General features: G+C 43.2%; 1 protein-coding gene across 4 annotated transcripts in view; it reads left to right on the top strand.

The window, feature by feature from the left end:
• The window catches only part of zufsp (zinc finger containing ubiquitin peptidase 1), a 31,751-nt gene extending 22,086 nt beyond the window's left edge, over positions 1-9,665 (top strand). For 2 of the 4 annotated variants that reach the window (XM_017685340.2, XM_017685336.2), the window contains exon 12: positions 282-526. In XM_017685340.2, the coding sequence (XP_017540829.1) occupies positions 282-329 (48 nt within the window). In that variant the 3' untranslated portion in view covers positions 330-526. Of the gene's footprint in view, positions 1-281; positions 527-7,948; positions 8,111-9,198 lie in introns of those variants that run through there. The other 2 variants (XR_001856721.2, XM_017685338.2) reach the window with 2 other exon arrangements.
• Positions 9,666-25,996: the final 16,331 nt, after the last annotated feature.

Below are 25,996 nucleotides of genomic sequence, written 5' to 3'. Positions count from 1 at the left end.
GAGACCCCAGGGCAGACTCAGGACACAATGGCGTGACTATATCGCCCAGCTGACCTGGGAGCGCCTCAAAATCCCCCCGGGGGAGCTAGTGGAAGTGGCTGGGGAAAGGGAGGTCTGGGCCTCATTGCTTAGGATGCTGGACCCAAACCCCGGAGAAGCGGAAGATGATGGATGGATGGATGGATGGATGGATGGATGGATGGATGGATGGATGGATGGATGGATGGACTGACTTGTTTACCACAGTAGTGAACTTTGGTGCCTTTGTTTGTCTTTTCCAGGACCGTGTTCTTCACTCCAGGATGTTGCGTGCTGAGAGAATTCCCTGATGTTTTGCTCTATTAGCAAATTCTTTATTAGAATTAGAAGGCTGTTGGTTTGGAGAGTTGGTTTACTACATCAGCACGTTGTATATGAACTGTGATTTCTCCTGCTTTGGACAGAGTTATGATGTGATTTTATGTGTATTTTCAATTTGTTTTTTTTTTGTTTTTTTTTTGCAAAGATAATAAATACAATTTTTAAATTATTGTCCCATATGTTTTTTTAAAACAGTTATATGCAGTTCTGCAGTGACTGAAAAGACCCCGTGCACAGTACAATAGAAGACTTAAACGCACTGCAAATTCAAAAAGCACTAGTGTGGTCATTTTAATTAAAGTGTATTCTGAATTTGCAGCGTATATTATTATTTTGCAGAGCGATTAAAGAATACAGTGTGTATGTTGTCGTTTGACGAAAGTGAATGGATCTTAGAATGGATCTTTTCTATAACTTCCACTACCTTCAGTGCTTTGTGCAGACGTTCTATATCAACACAACAGCATTAAGTCTTCTCCAGTGATGCACAATGAATTTGGAGATTGCAAAGCAAAGAATCTACAACCCCACTTCCAAAGAAGTTGGGACATGTAAAACAAATAAAAACAGAATATGATGATTTGCAAATCCTTTTCAACCGATATTCAATTGAATACACTACAAAGACAAGATATTTAATGTTCAAACGGATAAACTTTTATTGTTTTTTTGTAAATAGTCACTCATTTTGAATTTGATGCCTGCAACACATTCCAAAGAAGTTGGGACAGGGGCATGTTTACCACTGTGTTATATCACCTTTCCTTTTAAGAACATTCAATACGTGTTTGGGAACTGAGGCATTGAAGCTTTGTAGGTGGAATTCTTTCCCATTCTTGCTTGATATACAACTTCAGTTGCTTAGCAGTCCAGGCTCTCCGTTGTCATATTTTGCGCTTCATAATGTTCAATGTAAGACTGGACTGCAGGCAGGCCAGTCTAGTACCTGCACTCTTTTACTACAAAGCCATGCTGTTGTAACGTGCAGAATGTGGCTTGGCATTGTCTTGCTGAGATAGGCAGGGACATCCCTGAAAAAGACGCTGCTTGGATGGCAGCATATGTTGCTCTAAAACCTGTATGTACCTTTCAGCATTAATGGTGGCGTTTCTGGGTGTTGTTGATATATGGCTTTCGCTTTGCATGGCAGAGTTTTAACTTGCACTTGTAGATGGAGCGTAGAACTGTGTTCACTGACAATGGTTTTCTGAAGTGTTCCTGAGCCCATGTGGTAATATCCGTTGCAGAATGATGTGGGTTTTTAATGCAGTGCCGCCTGAGGGTTCGAAAGTCATAGGCATTCAATGTTGGTTTTCTGCCTTGCTGCTTACTTGCAGAGATTTCTCCAAATTCTTTTAATCTTTTGATGATCTTATGGACCATAGATGATGAAATCCCTAAATTCCTTGCAATTGCAAGTTGAGAAATGTTGTTCTTAAAATGTTGTTTTACTCACGCAGTTGTTCACAAAGTGGTGAACCTTGCCCCAATCTTGCTTGTGAACGACTGAGCCTTACAGGGATGCTCCCTTTATACCCAGTCATGACACTCACTTGTTTCCAATTAACCTGTTCATCTGTGAAATGTTCCAAACAGCTGTTTTTTGAGCTTTTGAGCTCAACTTTCCAAGTCTTTTGTTGCCCCTGTCCCAACTTCTTTGGAATGTTTTGCAGGCATCAAATTCAAAATAATTTAATATTTGCAAAAAACAAAAGTTTATCCGTTTGAACATTAAATATCTTGTCTTTGTAGTGTATTCAATTGAATATAGGTTGAAAAGGATTTGCAAATCATCGTATTCTGTTTTTATTTGTGTTATACAATGTGCCAACTTGGAATTGGGTCTTTTCTTAGCACTCCTCACAAGTTTTGGGTTTAATTAGGTTTAGATTAAGAGACACTTATTAGACCCACACCATGGAAATATCACCTCCGCAAACTAACCCATTAGTGCAGTGAAACACCACACACTAGGAGGTGACTGAGCACACTTTTCCAGAGCAGTGGACAGCCCTGTCTGCAGTGCCTGGAGAGCAGTTGGGTGAGTCCTTGCTCATAGACTCAGACATGGCTCAGAAAATCGAACCGGCGACCTTCAAATCAAATCACGTTTATTGTCACGTCACATTTACATAGGTGGAAAGTGAGTGAAAATCTTAGGTGTATAGCCCCCTTAAATTGTATTTATATATATATATATATATAATGTATATATGTATATATTACACACACACACACACTGACTCTGAATATACACATACACACAATATACACTAGTATAGCACATAGTATTGCATTGGTACAGTTCCCATACCAGGTGGTGATGGAGCTGTTAGAACGCTGTCCACAGTACATGTGTAGAACGGCCTGAGGATGCGGGTGTTCATGCTAAACCTCTTCAGCTGCCTGAGATGGAAGAGGTGCTGTTGTGCCTTCTTTACTCCCATGTGGTGTATTCACTCCATGTCAGTTCCTCTGAGATGTGAACACAGAGGAACTTGAAGCTGCTGACCCTCTCTACCGTTGCTCTGTTGATGGTGATGGTGGTGTGTACTTTCTCTTGCTTCCTGAAGTCCACTAGCTCCTTGGTCTTGTTGGCATTGAGAGAGAGGTTGTTCTCCTGGCTCCTGGAGAGTAGGTGGCCAAGCATCATGACCATGACCTTATCACATAATTATTCTGTATGCACACACATAATATAAGGCATCAGTCAGGTAGCAAACAGTTACTGTTTATTTGCTGCATTCAACATATTGGTTACGCATTCTACCTTATCCTTGTGAAGCATCACATACACACTAGCGAACACACACGCACACTAGGGGACAGTGAGTACACTTTCCCTAAGTGGTGGGCAGCCCTATCCAGAGTGAAGGGAGCAGTAGGGGGTTCCGTCAGCTCAGGGGATCAGACCGACACCCTTCCAGTCACAAGGCTGGGTCCCTAACCTCCCGCCCATGACTGCCCGTATATGTGCGTAAACTTATTTTCACTTACAAAACTGCAAAGCATTCAATTCAGCTGGAGTCGTTGACTTTTGCATGTGACTATTTGTCAGATAAAGTAAATGGTTCCAATTCTTCTGTGATTGTGTCCTCTCGCTGTATCCTCTCGCTCTCATACCAGTAGATTACTTCTTGTTTCAAAAAGATTTTGATGTTAGTTGATTAATCCATAATTCTCCTGCACTCTCTTTCCGCTGTTGTCTACTGAAGTGACATTAGCAATTTTATTTCTATTACATAGTGCATTAGACTTGCTGTAGTTCAATTATAAACAAAATCTCAGCATTACAGTGTATTGCTTGTCTGTAATATTTTGGGTATTTTAGTAAATTGAAATAATCTACTGACTAGGACCCTTTTATATATAACCCACTGATATACACTTAAATGTGACGTTTATAGTCAGTCTGATTGCTCTTATGCCTATATGTGGTGAGTTTATACAATATTTTAAAAAAGATTATTCTTCAAGGGCTCTTTAGGCAAGAACATGGTTCTATATAGAACCATATACAGTGGGGAGAACAAGTATTTGATACACTGCTGATTTTTCAGGTTTTCCCACTTGCAAAGCATGTAGAAGACTGTAATTTTATCATAGGTACTCTTCAACTGTGAGTGATGGAATCTAAAACAAAAATCCAGAAAAATACATTGTATGATTTTTAAATAATTAATTTCCATTTTATTGTGTGAAATAAGTATTTGATACACCAGATAAAGAAACTTAATATTTGGTACAGAAACCTTTGTTTGCAATTACAGAGATGAGACGTTTCCTGTAGTTCTTGACAAGGTTTGCACACACTGCAGCAGGGATTTTGGCCCACTCCTCCATACAGATCTCCTCCAGAGCCTTCAGGTTTCGTGGCTGTCGCTGGGCCACACGGACTTTAAGCTCCCTCCAAAGATTTTCTATTGGATTCAGGTCTGGAGACTGGCTAGGCCACTCCAGGACCTTAAGATGTTTCCTACGGAGCCACTCTTTAGTTGCCCTGGCTGTGTGTTTTGGGTCGTTATCATGCTGGAAGACTCAGCCACGACCCATCTTCAGTGCTCTTACTGAGGGAAGGAGGTTGTTGGCCAAAATCTCACGATACATGGCCCCATCCATCCTTCCCACAATACGGTGCAGTCGTCCTGTCCCCTTTGCAGAAAAGCATCCCCAAAGAATGATGTTTCCACCGCCATGCTTCAGGGTTGGGATGGTGTTCTTGGGGTTGTACTCATCATTCTTCTTCCTCCAAATATGACGAGTGGAGTTTAAACGAAAAAGTTCTATTTTTGTCTCATCAGACCACATGACCTTCTCCCATTCCTCCTCTGGATCATTCAGATGGTCATTTGCAAACTTCAGACGGGCTTTGACATGTGTTGGCTTGAGGAAGGCCACCTTGCGTGCACTGCAGGATTTTAATCCTTGACGGCGTAGAGTGTTACTGATTGTTTTCTTTGAGACTGTGGTCCCAGCTCTATTCAGGTCATTGACCAGGTCCTGCCGTGTAGTTCTGGGCTCATTCCTCACCTTCCTCAAGATCATTGATGCTCCACGAGGTGAGATCTTGCATGGCGCCCCAGACCGAGGGAGATTTTCTGTTATTTTGCATTTCTTCCATTTTCTAATAATTGCACCAACAGTTGTTGCCTTCTCACCAAGCTGCTTGCCTATTGTCCTGTAGCCCATCCCAGCCTTGTGCAGGTCTACAATTTTATCCCTGATGTCCTTACACAGCTCTCTGGTCTTGGGCATTGTGGAGATGCTGGAGTCTGACTGATTGAGTGTGTGGACAGGTGTCTTTTATACAGGTAACGAGTTCAAACAGGTGCAGTTAATACAGGTAATGAGTGGAGAACAGGAGGGCTTCTTAAAGAAGAAGTAACATGTCTGTGAGAGCCAAAATTCTTACTGGTTGATAGATGATCAAATACTTATTTCACACAATAAAATGGAAATTAATTATTTAAAAATCATACAATGTATTTTTCTGGATTTTTGTTTTAGATTCCATCACTCACAGTTGAAGAGTACCTATGATAAAAATTACAGTCTTCTAAATGCTTTGCAAGTGGGAAAACCTGAAAAATCAGCAGTGTATCAAATACTTGTTCTCCCCACTGTATAGCGTTCAGCTAGTATTAGTTGAACACTCAAGGAACCTTAAGGGGTTCTAATTAGTGTAGCTTAGCGCACAGTAATCATTCCAAAACCTCAACAGACCAACAGGAATAATTCTGACTTTTCTAGTTACCCTATCTAGCATTGCATTTACCAATTAAATACTAGGTACTGACTCTACTATATGGTAGTTAAGGTTAAGATTAAGTGATCCTTATTAGTCCCACAATGGGGAAATTTTACTGGCACCTTGCCACCAAAGAGCTTTTTAACTACCTTAGCGACTTCGGCCTCAGTAATGGACAAGCCTATTCCCGTGTCCCCAGACTTTGCCTCCTCACTGGAGAACATGTTGGTGGGATTGAGAAGGTCTTCAAAGTATTCCTTCCACCGCCCAATGACATCTCCAGTCAAATTCAACAGCACATCATCTCCACTATATACAGTGCTAGTGGCACACTGCTTTCCCCTTCTGAGTCGCCTGATGTTTTGCCAGAATCTTTTCAGAGCCAACTTAAAATCACTTTCCAAGGTCTCACCAAACTCTTCCCACACCCGGGTTTTTGTCTTGGCGACGACTGAAGCCACAGATTGCTTGGTCTGTCGATACCTGCCAGCTGCCTCTGGTGTCCCACAGACCAACCATGCCTGGTAGGACTCGTTCTTCAGCTTGACGGCATCGCTCACCTGGGGTGTCCACCAAAGAGTTCGGGGATTACCGCCCCGACAGGCACCAACTACCTTGCGACCACAGCTACAGTCGGCCGCTTCAACAATGGAGGAGCGGAACATGGCCAATTCTGAGTCAATGTCCCTCACCTCCCCTGATATCTGGTCAAAGTTCTGACGGAGGTGTGAGTTCAAGATCAATCTGATACGTTCTTCTGCCAGACGTTCCCAGCAAACCCTCCCTATACGTTTGGGCTTCCCTGGTCTGACCGGCATCTTCCCCCACCACCTGATCCAACTCACTACCAGGTGGTGATCAGTTGACAGCTCAGCTCCTCTCTTTACCCGAGTGTCCAAAACACATGGCCGCAAGTCCAATGACATGACTACAAAGTCAATCATTGAACTGCGGCCTAGGGTGTCCTGGTGCCATGTGCACTTATGGACATCCTTGTGTTCAAACATGGTGTTCGTGATGGACAAACTGTGGTTTGCACAGAACTCCAAAAACTGAACACCACTCGGGTTCAGATCAGAGAGGCCATTCCTCCCAATCACACCCCTCCAGGTCTCACTGTCATTGCCCACGTGAGCGTTGAAGTCCCCCAGTAGGACAATAGAGTCTCCAGGAGGAGCACTTTCAAGCACCCTTCCCAAGGACTCTAAGAAGACTGGGTACATAAGCACAGACAGCAGTCAGGACCCGTTCCCCAACCCGAAGGCGTAGGGAAGCTACCCTCTCGTCCACCGGAGAAAACCCCAACATACAGGCACCGAGTCAAGGGGCTATGAGAAAGCCCACACCTGCCCGCCGCCTCTCACCATGGGCAACTCCAGAAAAGAATAAAGTCCAGCCCCTCTCAAGGAGATTGGACCCAGAGCCCAAGCTGTGTGTTGAGGGGAGCCCAACTATATCTAGCCGGTATCTCTCAACGTTGCGTACCAACTCAGGCTCCTTCCCGCCAGTGAGGTAACATTCTAAGTTCCAAAAGCCAGTTTCTGCAACCGAGGATCAGAACGCCAAGGCCCATGCCTTCAGCCACTGCCTGATCCACAAAGTTCCGAACCCCTACTACTACCCCTCCCATCGGTGGTGGGCTCGATGGGAGGGGGGACTCATGTAGCTCCTTCAGTCTGGATGCGACCGGGCACCATGAGTAAATGCCTGGCCACCAGACGCTCACTGGCGTGCCCCTCCCCCAGGCCTAATCCGTCTTCTAAATATATTCTAAATATATATCTTAATATGAATATTGTTTCTGTCCTTGTTTATTTTTGTCCTTTTTTTTTACAACACATAAACGTGGCAGCTATCCTTTACATTCTGCAAAAGCTTTATGAAGAACGGACCAATAAAAAATGCAGTAAAATCACCTTTTGCCTTCTCCTACAACATTATCATCTGGAGATTTGTTTGTTTGTTTGTTTGTTTTTGGGGGGTTGTTTGTTTTTGTTTTGTTTTTGACAGTAATGTGTTAATTTTAATATTGTTGTAATGGACTATGTACCTGAATAGATTTGGGATCGTGCATCCAGTACGATCTACTGTCAAGTAAACAATAGTCGCTTTAAAACTTTTTTAGCAGAAAATATTCCCAACATTTAAAAAAATATTTTTGAAGTTTAAGGCTTCTCTTCTTTCTGTACTTGGTAAATGGTTACATAAAAGCCAAGGCATGCTATATTGAATATAATTCCAGTTGTGATATATGCTGACCCAACAGCAATGATGTTGTTCACCAGAATACACCACAACAAGTATTCTATAGCTTAAAACTACATGTATATTTTTTAACAGATTGTCCGGGAAATGACACTGTTGAAGATTTTAAGTATAGACTGATAACCCACCGTGGCTTTCACCTCATCTCTGGCATCCTTTCTCCAGAAGAGGTTGACCAAATCCAAAACTGGGAGATTCAGGACTCTGATGTTTTTGTTGTCACTTACCCCAAATCAGGTATCAGGGAAAAAAGTATTCTGACATTTAAAATACACCATGTAGCTGGTCAAGGTGGTTAATACACTGGAGAAAACATTCCTTGTGCATGTGAAACAGGTGGTTAAGCTAATGGATCAGCTTGTCCAACATAGTGTACATTTGTTTGGCAGTTTGTTAGTTGATCAGCTTGGTCAAGTTCTTCATACTGGCTGACCAGCTAAACCATCAAACTCAAACAAAAGATACCCTATGCTGGTCTACAAGCTGAACCAGCTTATCCAGCTTGAGAATTCCTAAGTGGAACTCCTTATTTTGCTCTACATATCCTGACTGCTAGCCACTGATCTATAGGCTGATCTTTATATGCATAACAACATCCTTGCAGCAACCTGTCAGTCTTGGAGCAAGACAGTACTTGTGGAGCATACCTACAGCGTCTAAAGCTAATGCTGTTGTATAGCAAAGTAGACACAGGGAATCCAAAAATATTTAAAGATTTTTGATTAGTTAGGAACACTGTTATACAGGCCCTGATAGAAAAGAAAACTGTTAGCTACGCTAGTCACCAACAAAACCAGCATATCGCTGTTGTCGGACGAAAACCTTGTATCTCCAAAATTGTAACTTTAGAGGAGAAGGAAAAAACATACTTTACTTTTAATTTAAGTCAATGGAACCAGAATTTTTTCCAAGTCGTTTGGGTTGTTTATTTTGGTCCATTCTTCATGAAATTTACGCACAATGTAAATGCCAACAGCCATTTTCAAATTATGTAAAAAACTGGAAAACGACAGATGAAGATATGAAGATACGAGGTTTTCTTCTGACAGCAGCGATATGTTGTTTTGGATGCTGGTATGCTGGTCAACCAACATGATTATATTGGGTGACAAGCTAAACCAGCACTAAACCGGCACCAAACCAGCATAAACCATCTTAGACCAACTATGGCTTGTCTGTACTGTTTTTTTTTTTTTTTGTTTGTTTGTTTTTTTCCCCATCTGGGGGTAGAAGTCCTTTGGCCTAGCATAACATTCATCTACCATTGTAAATGGCTTTGGGCTATCTGTTAAACCAGCTGCCGACCCCTTACCTCTGACCTGCAGGAACTATCTGACTCCAGCAAATCCTCAGTCTGATTGAGGCCAGAAGAGACATTGAGGCCACTAAAGATCAGCTAACCTCTGAGCATCTACCATGGATCAAGCTAATCGGGAATGAGGAGAAGTTTATTTCAGCCACTCCACCCAGAATCCGTGTCACACCCCTGCAGCACAGATTCCTCCCCATCAGCCTCAGACAGGGGACAGGCAAGGTAAGGAAGACTCCACTCATCTTCTTCAAGCCATAATAGTGCAGAACAGCTCAACACTGCTTCAGCAGCCTGCTCTATTTATGACTTGTGATGAATAGTGATGTTGTGCAAATAAGTACATCATTCTTTTACTTATGGAATGTTACGTACAGCTGCTGAAATTGCAAGGTGTAGATTTTTTTGTGATTGTTTTTACATTTATGCTTGTATATATAGTTTTCTTGCACAACTGGCAAGTCTTCAAGTCTTCTATTACACATACCTTAAAAGAGCTGCATAAAACTCTTATCCTTAAATAGAAAGTGTGAAAAATCCTTCATTTTTAATCACTTTGCAGCATTAAATGTATCATTTAATGTAACTTAAGATAAATACATAAGATGTTTAATGCAAGTGGCAACAGTTTTAAAAGAAAGCAATGATATTTTTAAAAGTTTCTAAAATATAGGCTAAAGTTATAAAAGAAGGTGTAACAGTGTGTGAAATAAAAATTGAAAATAAAGAAAATGGTGATTTTGTAAATCTACTTTGTGTTTAAGTGTAAACAGTACAAAGAAAAGATGTTTAATGTTTTGTCTAAACTTCTTTGTTTTTTATAAATATACGCTCATTCTGAAATTGATGGCTGTACCATGCTCCAAAATCTGGGACAGAAGCAGTTTAACCCTAGGAACATTGTAAAACCCTTTCATCCATCCATCCATCCATCCATCCATCATTTTCCGCTTCTCCAGGGTTCGGGTCGCGGGGGCAGCATCCTGAGCAATGAGGCCCAGACCTCCCTTTCCCCAGCCACTTCCACTAGCTCCCTGGGAGGGATTTTGAGGCGCTCCCAGGCCAGCTGGGCGATATAGTCGCGCCAGCGTGTCCTGGGTCTTCCCCGGGGTCTCCTCCCCGGTGGACTTGCCTGTGACACCTCCCAAGGGAGGCGTCCAGGAGGCATCCTAACAAGATGCCCGAACCACCTCAACTGGCTCCTCTCGACGTGAAGAAGCAGCGGCTCTACTCCGAGTCCCTCCCGGATGACCGAACTTCTCACCCTATCTCTAAGGGAGAGTCCAGACACCCTGCAGAGGAAACTCATTTCGGCCGCTTGTATTCGCAATCTCATTCTTTCAGTCATTACCCAAAGCTCATAAACATAGGTGAGGGTGGGAACAGAGATCGCCCTTGCCTTATGGCTCAGCTCTTTACCACAACAGACAGGTAAAGAGCCCGCATCACTGCTGACCATGCACCAATCCGCCTGTCAATCTCCCGCTCCCTTTTACCATCAATTGTGAACAAGACCCCAAGATACTTAAACCCTCCACTTGAGGCAAGAGCTTATCCCCGACCCAGAGAGCGCTCTCCACCCTCAACCAGGGCCTCGGATTTGGAGGTACTGATCCTCATCCCGGCCGCTTCACACTTGGCTGCAAACCGATCCAGCGAAAGCTGAAGTTCACGGCCTGATGTCCCCAATAGGACCACATCATCTGCAAACAGCAATGTGACCTTGAGGTGACCAAACTGGACACCCTCCATCCCCTGACTGCACCTAGAAATTCTATCCATAAAAATAATGAATAGAATCGGTGACAAAGGGCAGCCCTGACAGAGTCCAACTCTCACTGGGAAAAAGTCTGACTTACTGCCGGCCATGCGAACCAAACTCTTGCTTTGTTTGTACAGGGCCTGAATGGCTCGTAGCAAAGAGCCATGTACCCCGTACTCCCGAAGCACCTCCCACAGAATACCCCGGGGAATCAGTCGAATGCCTTCTCCAAATCCACAAAGCACATGTGGACTGGTTGGGCAAACTCCCATGAACCCTCCAGAATCCTGGAGAGGGTAAAGAGTTGGTCCAGTGTTCCACGACCAGGGCAGAACCCGCACTGCTCTTCCTGAATCCGAGGTTTGACTATAAGCCGGACTCTCTTCTCCAGTACCCCTGCATAGACCTTACCAGGGAGGCTGAGGAGTGTGATTCCCCTGTAGTTGGAACACACCCTCCAGTCCCCTTTTTTAAATAGAGGCACCACCACCCCAGTCTGCCAATCCAGTGGCACCACCCCCGATGTCCACGCAATGCTGAAAAGGCGTGTCAGCCAAGACAGCCCCACAACATCCAGAGCCTTGAGGAACTCGGGACGGATCTCATCCACCCCTGGAGCCCTGCCGCCAAGGAGCTTTTTAACTACCTTAATGACTTCGGCCTCAGTAATGGACGAGTCTATTCCCGTATCTCCAGACTCTGCCTCCTCACTGGAGAACGTGTCGTTGGGATTGAGAAGGTCCTTATATTCTCAAAGTATTCCTTCCACCGCCCAATGACGTCTTCAGTCGAAGTCGGTAGCACACCATCTCCACTATATACAGTACTAGTGGCACACTGCTTTCCCCTTCTGAGATGCCTGACGGTTTGCCAGAATCTTTACGGAGCTGACTTAAAGTCACTTTCTAAGGCCTCACCGAACTCTTCCCACACCCGGGTTTTTTGCCTTGGCAACAACTGAAGCCGCAGATCACTTGGCCTGTCGATACCTGCCAGCTGCCTCTGATGTCCTACAGGCCAACCATGCCCGGTAGGACTCCTTCTTCAGCTTGACGGCATCTCTCACCTGAGGTGTCCAACACCCGGTTCGAGGATTACCGCCCCGGCAGGCACCAACTACCTTGCGACCACAGCTACAGTCAGCCGCTTCAACAATGGAGGAGCGGAACATGGCCCATTCTGAGTCAATGTCCCTCACCTCCCCTGATATCTGGTCAAAGTTCTGACGGAGGTGTGAGTTGAAGATCAATCTGATAGGTTCTTCTGCCAGACGTTCCCAGCAAACCCTCCCTATACGTTTGGGTTTGCCTGGTCTGACCGGCATCTTCCCCCACCACAGGATCCAACTCATCACCAGGTGGTGATCAGTTGACAGCTCAGCTCCTCTCTTTACCCGAGTGTCCAATACACATGGCCGCAAGTCCGATGACACGACTACAAAGTCAATCATTGAACTGCGGCCTAGGGTGTCCTGGTGCCATGTGCACTTATGGACATCCTTGTGTTCAAACATGGTGTCCGTTATGGACAAACTGTGGTTTGCACAAAAGTCCAAAAACTGAACACCACTCGGGTTCAGATCAGAGAGGCCATTCCTCCCAGTCACACCCCTCCAGGTCTTACTGTCGTTGCCCACGTGAGTGTTGAAGTCCCCCAGTAGGATAATCAAGTCTCCAGGAGGAGCACTTTCAAGTACCCCTCCCAAGGACTCTAGGAAGGCTGGGTACTCTGAACTGCTGTTCGGTGCATAAGCACAGACAACAGTCAGGACCCGTTCCCCAACCCGAAGGCGTAGGGAAGCTACCCTCTCGTCCACCGGGGAAAAACCCCAACATACAGGCGCCGAGTCGAGGGGCTATGAGAAAGCCCACACCTGCCCGCCGCCTCTCACCATGGGCAACTCCAAAAAAGAAAAAAGTCCAGCCCCTCTCAAGGAGATTGGACCCAGAGCCCAAGCTGTGTGTTGAGGTGAGCCCGACTATATCTAGCCGGTATCTCTCAACCTCACGCACCAACTCAGGCTCCTTTCCCACCAGTGAGGTAACGTTCCAAGTTCCAAAAGCCACTTTCAGCAACGAAGGATCAGAACGCCAAGGCCCACGCCTTCGGACACTACCCGATCCACAATGCACCGCACCCCTACTACTGCCCCTCCCATCGGTGGTGGGTCGATGGGAGGGGGGACTCATGTAGCTCCTTCGGGCTGGGCCCGGCCGGGCACCATGAGTGAATGCCCGACCACCAGACGCTCGCTGGCGAGCCCCTCCCCCAGGCCTGGCTCCAGGGTAGGACCCCGGTAACCCTGATCCGGGCAGGGTACACAAGTCCTGCTTTCTTGTTCTTGTCCTCATAGGGGTGGTTATGGATCACACTTTGTCTGGCCTGTCACCTAGGACCAGTTTGCCGTGGGAGACCCTACCAGGAGCTTTTGCTCCAGACAACATAGCTCCTAGGGTCCTTCAAGCACACAAACCTCCCCACTACGATAAGGTGGTGATCCATGGAGAGGATTATTAAAGTGTTTATTCTTTTAAATAAATAGTTGCAACTGTAATAGCTGCAATTCCCCTCTGGGATCAATAAAGTATTCTGATTCTGATTAATATTGCAAAAACTGCTACATTTAATGGCGCCCAATGCGGGCCCTGGTGATTTTTGATTATTTTACAGGACATTATAAGTGAGAAGTCTAATTCCTCCTTGCTCTGCATTCAAATTCTCCAGCTGGGACCTTGTGTTATCGTGTTAGCCACACAGCATTAGCCTTAGGCAAGCGGCTCCTGGTGTGTTTTCACTATTGTGACTAGCTCCATTGTTCCATTGTAAGCTGCACCGACATTGTTCCTACAATAGTAACGCAACGTTAGCTTCGGCTTTGCAGCTGCTTGATTACATCTAATACTGTTGTTAGCTTAGCCAAAGGCCCTTTGTTAGTTTTGCCTGCCGCTAACACAGCCGAAGCCCGGGTTAGCTAAACTGAAGGCCCTTGTTAGCTTCGCCTGCTGCTAGTGCAGCCGAGGCCCCTTTTTTTTCATCTTAATATTAGCTTCGAGTAACCATAGCACCACCTTCCTCCTCTGACTTTGGGTAACTAGGTTACCTCACTTAAATTTTCGATTTGGACATGAGCTATTGTGTTTTGGTGACAGTCATTTCTTTAACATTAGCTTTGAGTAATTATAACTTCCCATCTTTTTGGCAGTTTTGTGAGACTACCTCTTTGAAACTCTATTGCTTGGGTGTGAGCTATGGTGTTGTGTTATCTTTGGTTTATTAAATTGAACAAGCTTGTGCCGACTGAGAGCGCGTCACTGCGAGCGACTGAGAGCGCGTCACTGCGGTAAAGTTTTTTTGTGCTATCAGCATATAAATCAACAAGAAGCGGTAAGTGGCTAAATATCATGGCTTCTGCTGGTTGCTTCTTCGGCGTGTGGGGTGACGACTCGGCGGTCTAGCCGGAAAGCTAAGGCTAATGCTAACGCTGAGGCCAAAGCTAGCCCACCGGAACACCACGCTCCTCCCATTCGCGTGTCAAACAGGTTTGCCCCGCTCAGTGAAGCACCCACTGTGAAGCCTGTTAAAAGCACTCTGGTCATAGGAGACTCGATTGTTCGACACGTGAAGTTAGCTACTCCGTTAGGTGCGCCAGCGGTTACAGTTAGATGTTTATCGGGTGCCAGAGTGCTGGACATTAGTGGCAACCTTAGATTAGCTGATAAGAGATATTCGAGGATAGTTATTCATGTAGGGGCCAATGATATCCGTCTGCGGCAGTCAGAGATAACTAAGGCTAATATTAGAGAGGTGATTAAACAGGCCCAGACGATGTCCGATGGCGTAATCTGCTCTGGTCCCATCCCAATGCGGCGCGGCGCTGAGGCCTACAGCAGGCTTACGGCATTAAACTGCTGGATGTCCAAGTGGTGTTCCGAAAATCAAGTGGGCTTTATAGATAATTGGTTACGATTTGAGGGCAAGCCTGGTCTTATAGGTAGGGATGGTGTCCACCCCACGCGGGAGGGTGCTGCCTTACTTTCGTGCAGCATAGCTCATAGTCTTTCAGTTAGTCGGCAGAGTAGTGTAAACCGCTGCTGACAATCCAGAGCCGGGACCAGGCCGCAGACAGACAGGCTAAACCGACCATCTGCGATCCGCCTTGAGGCGTCACCCAAGATTAACCTTATTGAGACTGTGTCTTTGCCCTGAATTCAAACTAAATTTAATCACAGAAAAACTCAATCAGTCCGCTTAAATAACCTTATCAACATATATCCATGTTCTGATGATAGCACTAACACCTTAGATCTAAAACTTGGACTACTTAATATAAGATCATTAAACTCTAAAGCAGTCGTCGTAAATGAAATTATAAGCGATCATAAATTTGACTTTTTTTGTCTTACTGAAACGTGGGTTAGACCAGATGAATATTTAGCTTTAAATGAAGCCACGCCTGTAGGCTATAATTATGCACATAGGCCAAGACTAACAGGCAAGGGAGGTGGAGTCTGTGTAATATACCAAAATACTCTCGATATTAGTCAGAAACAATGCAACACTTTTACTTCCTTTGAGGCCCTCTCTATTCACGTCACAAATCCGGTCACAAAAAAGAAGGCATTCTCATTATTTAACATTTACAGACTACCAGGGCCATAATTCGCTGCAAACCTGGCTGTGTGCAACGATAAAGTAATAATTGTAGGTGTTTTTAATATTCACTTTGAGTGAATACTACCGCAAACCACAGCGATCTCCGACCATTACTTAATTTCATATGAGCTACGATTTAGCCATAATATATATACATTCCCTTGTTATTCAAAAAAGTGCACAATAAAACCTTCTACTGCCCTACAATTTATAGAAAATCTCCCAGAGTTATCAACCCTAGTCTCCACTCCATCAGATCCAATGGAACTAGATTTACTAACCGATTATTTAGAAAATACCTTATGATCCACTTTAGAAAATGTGGCCCCACTTAAAATAAAAAGAATAAGACAGAAAAAGCTCACCCCGTGGTACAACGATAAAACCCGGACCTTAAAACAAACAGCTTGGAAATTAGAGCGGAAATGGCGTCATACCAAACTAGAAGTGTTCCACACTGCCTGGAAGGACAGCCTTATAGAGTATAGAAATGCTCTCACTGAAGCTCGCTCAGCATATCTGGCCTCGCTGATCGAGAATAATAAGTATAATCCTAGAGTTCTGTTTAATGTGATTTCCCAAATCACACAAAATCAGGCAGGTAATGAACCAGAAATCCCAGCAACTCTCACCAGTGAAGTTTTTATGGACTTCTTTAATAATAAAATTGATAATATTAGACAACAAATTCAACCCACAGTATCAAATTCAAATCCAGCTTGGCGGTCATCTGACTTGGCTGAACAAAACACAGCTGTAGAAAAGAATCTGGAAACCTTTTACCCCCTCCCACAGCTAGAGCTAGAGAAGATTATCTCTTCTGCAAATTGCACAACCTGCACACTCAATGCAATTCCATCAAAATTACTCAAAGAAGTACTGCCAGTTATTATAAACCCTATTTCAACTATTGTAAACTCGTCCCTTAGTCTGGGCCATGTACCCAAAGCTATTAAACTAGCAATTATCAAACCCCTGATCAAGAAACCAAATCTTGATGTTGCCGTTTTTGTCTAATTACAGGCCTGTTTCTAAATTACTGTTTATATCAAAGATCTTAGAAAAAGCTGTGGCCCAACAACTTAGTTCATATCTACACAAGAACCATATATATGAAAAATTCCAGTCTGGATTCAGGCCACACCACAGCACTGAGACGGCTCTAGTTAAGATAGCTAATGATCTTCTTCTTGCCTCTGATCAAGGCTACATATCTCTCTTAGTGCTACTTGACCTTAGCACGGCTTTTGATACAATAGACCACAATATTCTCATAGAAAGGTTAGAAAACATGGTTGGAGTCACAGGGACGGCCCTATCATGGTTCAGATCTTACCTATCAGAACGTTATCAGTTTGTTAGGGTAAACAATTTATCTTCCAATTATTCAAAAGTGAGATTTGGAATTCCGCAGGGGTCTATATTAGGACCATTACTATTTACACTATACATGTTACCGTTAGGCACAGTTATAAGTAACCATGGCGTAAACTTTCATTGTTATGCAGACGATACTCAACTGTACATATCAGCCAAACCTGATGACCAATACAGGTTAAAGAAAATGGAGGACTGTGTAAAAGACGTGAAAGGCTGGATGTCACACAACTTCCTCCTATTAAACAGTAACAAAACAGAGGTTCTCCTTCTGGGTCCAAAATTAGCAAGAAATCTCGCCGACTTTCCAGCCACACCTGGATCAGCAGCAAAAAATCTTGGCGTTATAATAGATTCAGATTTATCATTCGATCAACACATAGGCAGCATCACTAGAACAGCTTTTTTACATCTTCACAACATTGCCAAGATCAGAAATGCCCTATCCCTGCGTGATGCGGAAACACTAGTACATGCCTTTATTACTTCTAGACTAGACTACTGTAATGCGCTATTGTCGGGATGCACGAGCAGGAATTTAAACAAACTCCAACTAGTCCAAAACGCCGCAGCCAGGGTCCTCAGTAAAACTAGAAAATTTGAGCATATTAGTCCAGTGCTATCATCACTTCATTGGCTACCTATTAAATTCCGTATTAATTATAAAATCCTTTTATTGACTTATAAAGCCCTACATGGTCTTGCTCCTGAATACCTGCAAGACCTTATTTCTCATTATGAGCCATCGCGACTACTCAGATCCCAGAGCGCTGGCTTATTAATAGTCCCCAGAATTCATAAGGCTGCAGCTGGGGGAAGAGCTTTTTCTTATAAAGCCCCAAACTCTGGAATGATCTTCCAGAAACTGTTCGGGACACAGTCTCAGACACAGTCTCAATCTTTAAGACTAGGCTGAAAACTCACTTGTTCAGTTTAGCTTTTGGTAGCTAATGTTCCCCCTTAGATAAAGGCAGCAGATCCAGGGGTCCATGGGCACAGAGAATTATAGTAAACTGAGATGCTGGTCCTGTCATCCTGCTGCTCGCACGCGGTCACTCAAGTTTGTGGACGGTGGAGCGGAGGGATGCCAAACTGTTTCAGAGTGCTGCCGTGTCTGTGTGTCCTTCTGGTTCTCTCCTTTTAGTTAAGCTGTCATAGTCAGATCTGCCGGAGTCGTTAGCCACACTCTGTAAATGTTTACATTCCCTGTTTATGTACAAACGGATAGAACAAAACTAATTCCATCTCCCTGCTTTCTTTCCGAGTATACAATCACCCATATGTCCGGCTGGACACTGAAGGACGACTGACTGCCGAGCCCTCCTGCTACCCACTTCAGACCAGCTGCCCACGCCCCAACCACCTACCTTGGATGAGCTGCCCACCCTACGCTGATGTTCTCATAGACTCCTAGTTATTCCTAATACCAATATTACTGCTGTTAATAGTAATATAATCACTTGTAGGTAGTTTGACCAGAGGAGGATGGGTCCCCCCTGGTGAGCCTGGTTCCTCCCAAGGTTTCTTCCTCAGTTCTGAGGGAGTTTTTTCTTGCCACTTTTGCCCCTGGCTTGCCCACTGGGGGGGTTTCTGTACATTCTTACAGTTCTCTTGAAACTTTTTCTTTTCTGAAATTCTGTAAAGCTGCTTTGTGACAACATCCGTTGTAAAAAGCGCTATACAAATAAATTTGATTTGATTTGATCTTTGTAAATAAAATAGTGGTGTTGAGGCCCACCTTGGAATTTACAGTCTCCCTCATGTAGAAGACAGGATGTCTCTAAAACATCTCTTCAACAAATGACATTGCTAGATTGGGGAGCTTTAGATAAACAGATGTTAAATAGGCTAAACATTGGGGCTCGTTACACGACGAAAAGGGACTGCTCTCCACAGCCCCCAAGAGAGACCAACAACATGCAAATGAGATTAACACAAAAGGCAAGAGAAAAATACATTACAAAGTTAATAAAAGCAATATAAATTAAAATAAAACATTAATTAAAAAAAATATTTAAAAAATAATAATATTTAACAATCCCACAAAGTAAAATTCTGCATTCATGTTTTATCTTATTAATGAGGCAGATGTAAATCAGAGCATGTTAGTGGAATCATTCTTATGATATTTAGTCTACATCTTGACTGGGTGGACAAGGCATTACACTCTTCAATTCATCAATTATATTATTTATGGCCGTTACTTAATTAACACAGACCTTTTTAGTAGGCATAGACTTGTAGTAGGTCCGCAATATCTTGCGACAGGGGTCAAATCAGTGTCACGAGTGGGAGCAGCAATCGACCAACCCAGTGCGGGCGGGAGCAGGACAACACATTAGTGTAATTATGGACTAAAAAAACTGTTCCTGCGCAGAGCTCTACTTGAAACGACGGTCCAATCACAAGCCAGAATTAAATGGGATGAGGTGCTATCACAGTGATTTCAGAGTGACTGAGAATTCCACCCTGACTCTACACCTCTCACACACTCTGATGGAAATGCACCCTATAATCAACAATCATTAAAAAGAGAGAAGCGCACTATTAATGCTTGATTTGTGCCTTTTCCTTGAGTATGACGTCATTAGCATACCTTTTGGCCTAGTAGTGAAAATGTGCATTTTAGCAATTTTTTTCAAATTGAGCATTTCATCTTGAATGCATTTAAATCAAATGTTCTTTAATTGTTGTTGCTCTTAAATGAGGAATAAACACAGATAGCCATTTATTATAGGTTTAACATATAATAATTGCAAAATGTGGGGTGTTTGCCATAAATGCATAACATTCAAAACATAATATGGGAAAGCTGTGGGCTGGAGGTTAGGGAACCAGCCCTTTGACCGGAAGGTTGCCAGTTCAATCCTCTCAGCTGACAGTACATGACTGAAGTGCCCTTGAGCAAGCAACTAACCAGCAGTTGCTCCCTGGGCACCGTGGTTAGGGCTGCCCACCACTCTGGGCAAGTGTGCTCACTGCCCCCTAGTGTTTGTGTTCACTAGTGTGCATATATGTGGGTGTTTCACTGCATGGATGGGTTAAATGTGGAAGTGTGCAAACACAGTGAGAAATGGTTATTAATTCTATTATAATACATCATCGTACTAATGAAATAACTATATAATATTCTTCTCATTTTGGCCAGAATTCCCTGAGTTTGCATTACTTCTAACTCGCTGGTTTGGGAGAGAATCAGATTGGAAAATGTGACAACTGAGCTTCTTCCTCTATGCATGTGATTTGTACAGCTTTGTTGCTGCCACCCATACAGCACTCAAACTATATGCAATACCATGCAAATAGCTTAAACAAGTAAGAACTGTGTCCAGTAAAGTTTTAGCATATGCTTGTTTGCATGTGTTTGTGTATACCTGCAGCAGCAGCTGTACCATAGTCCAGATGCAGCTCCACATGCTCCTGCAGTGAGCTGTTATACACACAGGCCGCAGAACACATTCATACAGCTGTAAACCTATCAATTTCACATCAAGGACTCAAGTTCACCTGCACATAGTTCACACCTGACAGGTAGAATTAGACTCAAGCCATATGATGCACTTCTGCATTATCATCCTCCATGTGTCCGAGTTTTTTTTTTTTTTTTGTATATATAATTTTTTATTTTTTTTTTACTCACCTGATTCATTTCTTGCTGAAGAACACACTTGTGTCGATGTCCCTGCTTCAGGAATAGTTGCTTAAATATAAATAAATAAATAAAACAACACAAATACACAATAAATATACTCAGAAGGAATGTAAAAAATGCATGCATAGGAATGCACTACAGGACCCACAACATTAGGGTTAATGCAGTGCTGTCTGAAGGGCTGAAAATCGCGATCACTCAGTTTTGATTTTTGGCTTTGCCTTTAATGCACAAGATTTATTTTTTGAACTTGTTGAAAAGAATTCTTGAATGTAACCAAACAGATGTCTGGTTCCCATAATCACAGATGTGAACAACTGTCACTTGGTAAGGTTCTCCAGAATAGAGCCTTTTATATTGAACCACTCTGACGTACACAGTTCATATTTAAATGCAACATTAATATAACAGTCTCAGTGGGGGTCTTGGAGAGGTGCCTGACTGATTAAAAGTTAGTGCTTCACTGACCTGTTGTGTAAAAAATATGAAATGAATGAAAACTGGCACCTGAAACAGCAAGCCAAGTACTTAAGTACCTGTGCACATCCCTATTAGCTATATATATATATATATATATATATATACACACTCACACACACACACACACACACACACTCACACACACTCAGTTCAGTTACCGCCTGTTCAGTATCTTGCCTTCCGCCCGATGACAGCACCTTCCCACGACCCCAAGGGAGAAGCGGCTTAGAAAATGGATGGATGGATGGATGGATATATATATATATATATATTGGTAAGGCTACAGCAGGGAGTGAAGATTTGATGCTGGATGTGCCTCCTTGATCCTGAGTAAGAGAAGAGCAATTCCTGCAATGGGAGCAGCCATCCTGTTATCCTGACAGAACATGTGACTAGCAGGCAGAGGGGAAGCTGGATTCAGCCCTGAGTTACGAATAGCTGATGAATTCTCCAATTTTACCGTAAGGGCATCGGTTATAAAGGGGCTTGGATATGTCTGATTTCGAACAGAGTCCGCTGAGCTTCTTTGCCCACTTTCTGCAGCACTGTCATCTGCAGCAAGTGTGTCCTGGAGGTCCAGCTCTTTCTCTTGGTGTGCTGTGCCTATGTGGAAGTTCAGCTCATCGTAGGAGACACCTGACAGTGAACAAAATGGACAGCTCATCATATTTTCCAGGTGGCTCAGGAGAAGATGAGTTTTCAGGTCCGATTCGGACACAAGCTCTTCACAGCAGATGTCACAGACAGGCATGGTAGGACATCTCCTGTCAAAGAGAAGGGAATAAATAGAAGCAGGTGGACTTGACACGGACTTGAAATGGGTGGTATTGACAAAGCATCTCAAATCAAGACAGCAGAATCACAATTGCTGCACTATGTAATAGACATGGGAGAAAAAATAGATGGAAGATAATACAATAATAGCATCAACAGTGTTAGTAGTGTTTTATTACTTTTTTAAACAATTTCTTATTCATTTTTGACAAATATCAAGAATCAAAAATGATAGAGATGACCTGCTTCTTTTTAAATACAAATGCAAACATAGTCAAACATATACAGTCATAGGATAAGAGCATGAATACAGCTACTCTCATACGAACAAGTATACAAGATGTGTTATTAAGGACATTCACATCTCTTGTTACAAGTATATTCAGTTTGTGCAAAAGCCTCTGATAAGCAGATCTGAACATGTGTTCCAACAGAAGGAATAAGACCTTTTCAGACAATGGCCTTAACACGGTCAATTTCACAAACTAGATTCCGTTTGAACAGTGACCTAAAATTAGTGCAGAACTTACTTCTTCTTCACTTTAATTGTCACAAATTTGTTTTTCAACATTGTTGTTTTCTCAAGATCCTAGAATTGTGTTGTGTATTTACAGGGCTGAATTTGTTGGCATGCATCACATATGACGTGTGCTCCTGTTTGGCTGGAATGAGAACCTGCAGCCACACTGGATCTTAGTGGAGAAGGTTGGTGACCCTTTTTAAGAGGATTTCATAAAGCACTTCCTTCTTAATCCACAAGATGGTGGTGTTTCTTTCTGGTATGTGGAGTTAAAGAGCTGCACAGTATGGCTGTGTTTAAATGTCATTCCTGAGAATACAAAGGAAGGAGTGTTGCTACCTGAATTCCTTTCACTGGTTTGCACCACGCATGTGAATCACAGTCACAACGCTCCCCAATCCGCACTCCGCATGCATCTTCCTACAACTTTTTTTGCAGATAAGCTTGGGTTTAAAGCTGAAACCAAGCAGTTTCATGTCTCATTTCCTAGTTTAAAACTACTTAGTATTATGTTTTTTTCTTTGAGTGAAAGCATTCCGATTAGAGTATAGTGACATAAAAGGGTTATGGACAGACCTGTTCAACGTTACTATTATTCTGGTTTTGCATGAGAGCATGTCAGTAGCTCAATTTCTCCCCATATGGTTCCCGCCACAGGCCGTTAAATTATGTCTTCTACACTCAGATAGTGCATTAACTGTTAGATAGAATGTTGTGCAGGTTTGACTGCATACAAATGGCTTTCATTTAGACATTTAGACATGCGTCTATGCGTAGAAGCCTATATGATGACCTATGTGGTGTGCACAACATAAGAAGGCAATTTATCACAGTATACATTAGAATAAAGTCATATTCATAATTCAAATTAATATAAAAACAATTTAAAAAGTAACAAGAATTTCTTGGGTCCATATTTTTTCCTTGACACCTTCACAGCCGCCACAGAGACTTGTTAATATCATCAATTACATCATGAACAGAATTTACTGAAGCACTGATTGGTCAAACCAGGAGTTGCTTTTTAACTACATATAACTACACTGGGCTTCCTCGAGGAGAGGTTTGGAAATGGTGTCACACAGTCAACAGGGGAATGGCACTTCACTTCCCAGAGTGCTCAGGGGGATCACGTGATCTTCCCCCGCACCTGTCAGCGATCCCAGTCGCCTGAGTACTGATCACTTGCACCTGATGAACTCCAGTTCCAACTTATATAAGCTGGGACTTTAGTTTCACTCTTTGTGAGGTATTGTTTTGATGCAATTACTGAGTGTTTTCTCTACGTTGTGCTTCCTGTGTTTTGACCTTTTGCCAAGTCTGAATCGGTTTCGAATACTGTTTTGCCCTAGTGTACTTTTGCCTGCCTGGACTGTTTTGTGTTATGATTTTGGACTGAACTTTGACTTCGATTTATGTTTTCTCCCTTTTTGGATTTTCCTGATTACCTCTGACGTTAAACCTCAAACTTTTACCCGCGAGCATCTGCTGTTCTGTCCACACGTTACAAATGGTTAAACAAACACACTAATGTCCAGAAATTCACTAGTTATTATATATATATATCATTAATTAATATTTTATACATGTTTACTCAAATATTAACCCTTTTCACAGCAAATAAACACAAACTACACAAACAAATAGATCCAGCAATGCCATTTGTAGAAGGGATGTTTTAGAGACATCCTGTCTTCTACATGAGGGAGACTGTAAATTCCTAGGTGGGCCTCAACACCTCTATGTTAATTATAAAGGTAGAGGCAGCCATCCATCAAGTAGGGGGGCTTCGGGGTCGTTTAGACAAAGAGACAACTAGAGGGTGTGGGTTACTATATAGGTTCATGGTTGTGTAAGTTGAGTTAGACCTGCTTGGTTGGGAAGATGCACATTCATCAAACTTTTTTCTCCTCGCGTCTCCACTCCTGTTTTCTTCGAGAAACAAATGCCTGACAGCAGAGGTCACAGTATGAAAAACTAAATCTCATCTCAGATTAAATCTCTCATAGTTAAAGAGTAGGTAAGGAGATATTTGTCCTCAAAGCATGACATTTCAGTATAAATAATTCTAAGTACATCCTCCTAGTGTTCCAGATAATAGATAATGTGACATCCAACCATAATATACTCCTCTCTATTAGGATACGCTATAAAATATGGGGGGGAGGCTTTAGTATGAATATATTATGGATGACCAAACATTTGTCTGTGCTTAGGCCTTAAACCTGTATGTTTATAAAAGCTTCTCATGCAACATGAGAGTTACTGCTTTTGTTTGTTTGTTTGGTTGGTTGTTTTCCAGGGGATTTGTCTGAAGACATAAGGCTGGCCCAACAGCTCCAGGAGGAAGAAGAGAAAGGAAGAAGAGGTCAGAAGGGAGGAAAAAGACTTCAAACAGTTGCAAAAGTTTTAGGCATCTAAGTAAATATTTAAACAATTGACCTCAGCAGTGAATTTATCACAGTATACATTAGAATAAAGTCATATTCATAATTCAAATTAACATAAAAACAATTTTAAAAGTAACAAGAATTTCTTGGGTCCATATTTTCCCTTGACACCTTCACAGCCTTCACAGAGACTTGTTAATATCATCAATTACATCATGAGCACAATTTACTGAAGCACTGATTGGTCAAACCAGGATTTGCTTTTTGTCACGATTGACCCCTCCCAGTCCTGTCCATGTGTTCGTGTTGTGTTTTGTCTTCCATGTGCATTTGCTTTGGTTTCCTAGTCCGGCCCCTTGTTTTGGTGACTTGTTTTGGTTTCCTAATCTGGCCCCTTGTTTTGGTGACTCCTCCCCTGATTATTCTCACCTGTGTTGGATGTTCTGTTTGTTCTGTTGCATTCTCTCTTTGTCCATAATGGCCTGCAGCTTAGACAGCGTCCGCCTCTCTGACACTGCCGTCAGCGAGTCCAGCTCCACATGCACAACATCACCGGCCCTGCGGATCAGTTTGTTGAGTCTGTTGACATCTGCCACCCTCAGCCTGCTTCCCCAGCATGCAACAGCATAGAGGATAGCACTCGCCACCACAGACTCATAGAAGATCCTAAGCATAGTCCGGCAGATGTAGAACGACCTCAGGTACCTCAGAAAATAGAGATGACCTTGTCCCTTCCTGTAGAGGACGTCAGTGTTCTTAGCCCAGTCAAGTTTATTGTTAATATACACACCCAGACATTTGTAACCCTCCACAGTGTCCACACTGACCCCCTTAATGGACACAGGGGTCACCGGTGCCTTGTCCCTCCTCACGGCCACCACCAGTTCCTTTGTCTTTGTCACATTGAGCTGCAAGTGGTTCCACTCGCACCATGCAACAAAGTCCTTCATCCTCACCCTGTACTCATCCTCATCACCCTTGCTGATACATCCAACTATTGCAGAGTCATCAGAAAACTTCTGAAGGTGGCAAGTCTCTGTGCAGTAGCTGAAGTCTGCAGTGTAGAGGGTGAAGAGGAAGGGAGAGAGGACAGTTCCTTGTGGAACAGTGTTGCTGACCACTCTGTCCGACACACAGTGTTGCAGGTGTACATACTGTGGTCTGCCTGTCAAGTAGTCAACAATCCAGGACACAAGGGGGGCATCT

The sequence above is a fragment of the Pygocentrus nattereri genome, chromosome 19 (assembly GCF_015220715.1).
Source record: "Pygocentrus nattereri isolate fPygNat1 chromosome 19, fPygNat1.pri, whole genome shotgun sequence".
Taxonomy (NCBI): domain Eukaryota; kingdom Metazoa; phylum Chordata; class Actinopteri; order Characiformes; family Serrasalmidae; genus Pygocentrus; species Pygocentrus nattereri.
This window is presented reverse-complemented; position numbering and strand designations above follow the sequence as displayed.